Source organism: Penaeus japonicus, unplaced genomic scaffold (genome assembly GCF_977035675.1).
Source record: "Penaeus japonicus unplaced genomic scaffold, GWHDUDI00000001_assembly GWHDUDI00000032, whole genome shotgun sequence".
NCBI lineage: Eukaryota > Metazoa > Arthropoda > Malacostraca > Decapoda > Penaeidae > Penaeus > Penaeus japonicus.
In genome coordinates this window covers 9,175,350-9,180,349 of record NW_028234434.1, presented here as the reverse complement: position 1 = coordinate 9,180,349, position 5,000 = coordinate 9,175,350, and the positions used below count along the sequence as shown (strand labels likewise).

The window sequence follows — 5,000 nt, the reverse complement described above, 5'->3', positions numbered from 1 at the left end:
GACACCTCTCTTGGGAATGTATGGACCATCACGCTCAACCATTCTGTGGAAAGGGACATATTTAATAGTTTAACAATACAAAGGTCAATAAAACTCATAAAATGAGAAAGGAAGGATAAACAGAACCTTCTTATAGTTTTTCACACGTCAAAGGTCATGTTTCCCTTGCTAAACGTACCTGATACAGTCAATGATGGGGCAGACAGAAACACAAAGTGTGCATCCAGTACAGTCATCAGAGACATGGGGTAGATGAGTCTTTTCATTGAAAGTGATGGCTTGGTAACCTGAGTCATTGCAGGTCATGTAGCACTTGCCACAGTTAATGCACATATCCTGTTTGAAAGAAATATCAGTACAGCACTATGTATATCATGACTGTATAAGAACCAGGCCTAGGATTTTATATATGAGTTCTCAATATCAGAAATGGCTTTAATATACTTTCCTCGGTAAAAGTTATCAACTTTAAATTTTTAACACAACATTTAGACTTGTTTGAACTTATCTATACTTTCCATCTATAGATTAAGAAGGCTAAAAAGATGATGGTGATTATGTTAACTATGCATGATGTGTGAATGTAATGAACTCCCAAATACACCTACAACCACACAGGCATATATATTTACATAATTAATAAATACATACATATACATATGTATGTAGATAAAGATTATTTTTTTCTTTCTTTCTCTTCTTTTTCACATCTGTATCAACCTTCAACTTACCTCATCAATGAGAGCAACCTTCTGCTGCTTATTGTCCAGCTCTCCATATGTGCCCACCATTGGCAATGCTATACCAATGAGGTCTTGAACAGATGGCACTCCATACTTAGGGCGAGTATCTACCCGAAGAGGCGGCTGTGGCTCTAGTATGTCAGCAACAATTTTGTGCTCCGCGATCTTCTTTTCCTTCTCATCTCTATAGGGACCAAAGTTTGGCAGAGTCTGTGATGGTAATATAAAAAAAATAATTATAATGAGGAACCTATCAACCCTTAGAAGATGGGCCATATCTTGAGATGTTCAAGCTGGGCTGGGCATCTTAAGATAGGTGTGATTCCTACCATTTTCTGAACTTAAGGTATAAAGTTTGAGTCATTATATATATACATAGCAAAGTAATGCTAAATTAGTATTTGGTATAATAGATATTCACATCTGAAGGATTAAATAGTTTGTAATTTCACAGAAGGAAAATTGCAGTATGAAAGTCATCTAAACTTGCAAAAATGCCCATCAGAGAAGGGTTAAAGGTGCAGATAAAAAGTTTTCATATACTATTATATAAGAGAAGAAAAGTTTATACAAATATATTTTCATTGCTTTGAAATGCATTGTTCATTTCTTTAAAATGTAATTAGCAGGATGCCATTGCTAGACTAGAATAAACATACTTTTCCCTTGGCTGCACTTATAGCATCAAGAGGTTTGCCAAGCTGATGCTTGGGTGTAGGAGGCGACTGTCCCATCCAGTCCTTCAGAGACTCAACAGAGCGCATATACAGCAAGGCCTTCAACCCTAGGATGTAATCCTCAATCACGGTAAAGTCTTGGTTCTGAACGGAGCTGCATACCTAGGGGGTTCAAATACAGTAAAGCATGCTGAATGATGAATCTCCCTTCAGTTTCATTTTCATAAATATTTCAGCTTAATAATCTTTCCAAATTTCAACTGCCTATTAAGCTTTTGCAGAATCAGACATTCTGCATAAAATCTACAAATACAATAAAATACATATAGCATATTCAGAACTTTCTGATAACAATAATATGTGGTATATAGCTGATAGTACTGGAATCAGACTTTAGAAACTTACTTGCAGTGCTGAAGCTCCTCCAACCAAGAACTGTAAGCCAGCATCTGCAGAATCTATTCCACCAGTGGCCAGTATGGGGAAATCAGGGAGAGCACGAGCAACAGCTGTTACAGCACGTAATGCAATGGGCCTAATTGCATTACCTGTTGCAGAAGGGGAAAATTAAATACATTTATCAAAATAAAGAAATTCTCTGAAATTTAACCCACACAGGACGGGTGGTACAGCATGTGTACCGCGCATTCAAAAGCCCAGTTGCCGGGCGGCACAGTATTGTGCCAGCCATTCAATTGATTTAGGCCTAATAATTCGAACGCCCCGGCATTTGGACATTCAAGGCTAGAATTCCCCCGTCGGGAATGGGTTAAAGAAGGAAACATGTCAACCAAAAATGAAACATTTGTATAAACTACAGCCATATATAAATTGATAGAAGAGAAGTCCACATCAGTTAGATCAAAACCAAACATGCTGCTAAAACACTCATTTACCTACCAGACACTCCACCATAAGTTGTTTTCTGTTCTTTCCCAATAGATGGCCAAGCAGAGCCATCTGGACGAAGACCCATCAAGCCAGACACTGTATTTGTGGCTGTTACACCATCTGCTCCTCCTGTTTAGTAATAGAAAAACTAGAGTAGAGCTATTTTGCTAACACTTATTTTTAAAACCCAAATTTATTATGAAGTTATTAAAATGCAATATCATTATTCATATTATATGGAGAGCTTGGGTTTGGATGCTGTACAATCATAACATGCATTACAATAACTAAACACTTTTAACTTCAGATATCTATCATGTGTCTAGAATCATTTGCATACATCTTCCTACACTGATAGAGAAGGATTGATTTTTTTTTACAATATGAAAACAGTTAATGAGTTACTATGTAATACTAAAAATTCTAACCTTCATATGCAGCCTTTGCAATAGCAACGATGTTTGTGACATTTGGGGTCAGCTTGGCAAAAAATGGAATGGTTGTTGCTGCTCGCACCCAACGGCAGATGTTGCGCACTAGTTCAGGGTCCTGCAGATTCAGTATTACAAATAATCAAGGCATTTCATTTAGGTTATTAACAGAAATTAAAGCTGTATCACTTGTGCAACTAAGGTATCTGAACCCAATGCAAACAGGTGGCAACAAGTTGATGCTATAAGCATTTTGGACAAGAAGATGGGGCATCAACATGCTGCCATAACCAATTATGGGGCAGAGCGCAACCTTCCCACGTTTTACCAACACTCTCGTCTGGCAGGCCTGCACCAATGAAATAGGTCCCGTCTGGTGGTCCAACACAGCACATACACCCCATCCGCAATGGATTAATATAATAAAAAAAAGCAGATATGCATAAACATATCATGATTATTGAGGTAATACTAAGTTACTATATTTCTAAAATACACCAGTAAGTAAAAATAAAAAGATCATACCTGACCACATGCTAGTCCCATACCCCTTTCTCCCATGCCATGAGGACATGAGAGATTCAGCTCGAGGGCATCAGACCCTGCCGCTTCTGATTTCTTGGCTAACTCAGTCCAATCCTCTGCATTGTAGCTGCACATAATACTTGCAATAAGAATCTGAAAAAAGAAAAAAAAAAGTGGAGCTTTAGAATATGTATTAAACTCTAAGCAAAGCAGTCAAGTGACCATATTCTTTTTGTCTATCAGATTTTTATTATCAGAATATACCTGTGATTATAAAAAACACACACACACATGTATGGAAAGGCTTTATTCTACTGCTAATGCTCTGTGCATAAATTCTTACCTTATCTGGGAAATCCCTCTTGAGTTCAGTGATGCTCTGCAGCCAGTAGGCACAGGTTTTCTCTGAGATTAATTCAATATTGAGGAAGGATCCTTGACCTGGCCCATAGATATGCCCAGAAGTTGTGCCACGAACAATTCTAGGTGATACATTCGTTACCATGTCCTGTAAACATTGTAGTTTCCATTGTAAATATCAGTTCTACTCATCAAATTGTTTCATTTATAAAACTGTTTTTATGCAAATATATTTCTTAGCTTTTCACACATGAAGTTCACAATATCCACTCATTTACCTTGTCTAGAGCATAAGTTTTGGTGACACAGAAGCCCCAACCTGCTTCATAGGCTCGTCGCATCATTGCTGAGGCAGTTGTTGGTGGGGCGGATGCCAAACCGAAGGGATTTGGGAACCTTCAAAGGACAAGACCAAAGGTTCAAGGATTGCTCAATTACAACAACAAACAACTGATGCATGTTCATTTATGATATTACTGGCAAAGCTTAAGAAAAAATCATAACTAATACAATTACCAATACCCAAAAAGCATCTCAAAACTGTAAAATGAGTCACAACAACTTACTTGAGCCCACAGATGTTGACTGAGAGATCCACTTCATCAATCTTAGTGTAGAACTTTGGTAGCTGTGGTTTGTCTGGTATCAATATGCCATGGAGGGACTGGAGGAGAGAGGGGGAACCAATAAGTGCTGTTAGATTATCTGTATTTTACACCTTGCCAGTAGAAGAAACTGAACCACTACATAACCTCATACAATTTTTCTCTTTTAATCAAATGGCACCTTTAAAAGAAATCAGATGTCTTTAATTTCCTACAGTAATAATAGTCATTAAAGAGCTCTAAAATTACCTGAAGATATTTATGTATGTTCCAGGCAGCAGTCTTTCCATCATTGACACTTTCAACAGTTGTTTCTGCAATACCAGCAATATCTCCACCACAGAAAACTCCTGCTTCGCTGGTTGACATAGTTGTGTTATCCACATCAGGCTGGCCCCAACGATTCAGTTTGACCGGAGCCAGAGCAGACTTGACTGTAAAATAATTATTTGCTCAATTTCTTTTCAATATATAGGAAATATATACTGGCCTTGTCCATCTCCTTGAGTATTCTTCTAAGAAGATGCATTAATTAAGGAGGAAGAATCTTTTTCCTTAAAAAATGGCTAATGAGAATAATCCATTGGATCTTTTATCTAACAGTCATAGCCAATCAGAACCTTACTTACTGTCTTCATCTGTCAGGCCTGATCCAAATGCAGATATAATGTAGTCACACTTGAGCCTCACAATCTGATCTTCATCTTCAATCCAAGTGCCATCATCAGTCTGTTCAGTGCGAGCAAATTCCATTGATGACACACGGCC

The 5,000-nt window shown here is 37.8% G+C and overlaps 1 protein-coding gene across 1 annotated transcript in view; it reads right to left on the bottom strand.

Moving 5' to 3' along the window:
* The window catches only part of LOC122260966 (dihydropyrimidine dehydrogenase su(r)), a 5,878-nt gene that overhangs the window by 459 nt on the left and 419 nt on the right, over positions 1 to 5,000 (bottom strand). Inside the window, exons 2-14 of the mRNA XM_086556306.1 lie at positions 4,862 to 5,000; positions 4,482 to 4,666; positions 4,194 to 4,291; positions 3,906 to 4,023; positions 3,611 to 3,775; positions 3,268 to 3,420; positions 2,740 to 2,860; positions 2,321 to 2,440; positions 1,826 to 1,968; positions 1,403 to 1,582; positions 732 to 953; positions 179 to 336; positions 1 to 43 (exon numbers count right to left, since the gene is read on the bottom strand). The exon at positions 1 to 43 is cut by the window's left edge and continues 459 nt beyond it; the exon at positions 4,862 to 5,000 is cut by the window's right edge and continues 72 nt beyond it. Coding sequence (XP_086412432.1) covers positions 1 to 43; positions 179 to 336; positions 732 to 953; positions 1,403 to 1,582; positions 1,826 to 1,968; positions 2,321 to 2,440; positions 2,740 to 2,860; positions 3,268 to 3,420; positions 3,611 to 3,775; positions 3,906 to 4,023; positions 4,194 to 4,291; positions 4,482 to 4,666; positions 4,862 to 5,000 — 1,845 coding nt within the window. The remainder of the gene's footprint in view (positions 44 to 178; positions 337 to 731; positions 954 to 1,402; positions 1,583 to 1,825; positions 1,969 to 2,320; positions 2,441 to 2,739; positions 2,861 to 3,267; positions 3,421 to 3,610; positions 3,776 to 3,905; positions 4,024 to 4,193; positions 4,292 to 4,481; positions 4,667 to 4,861) is intronic.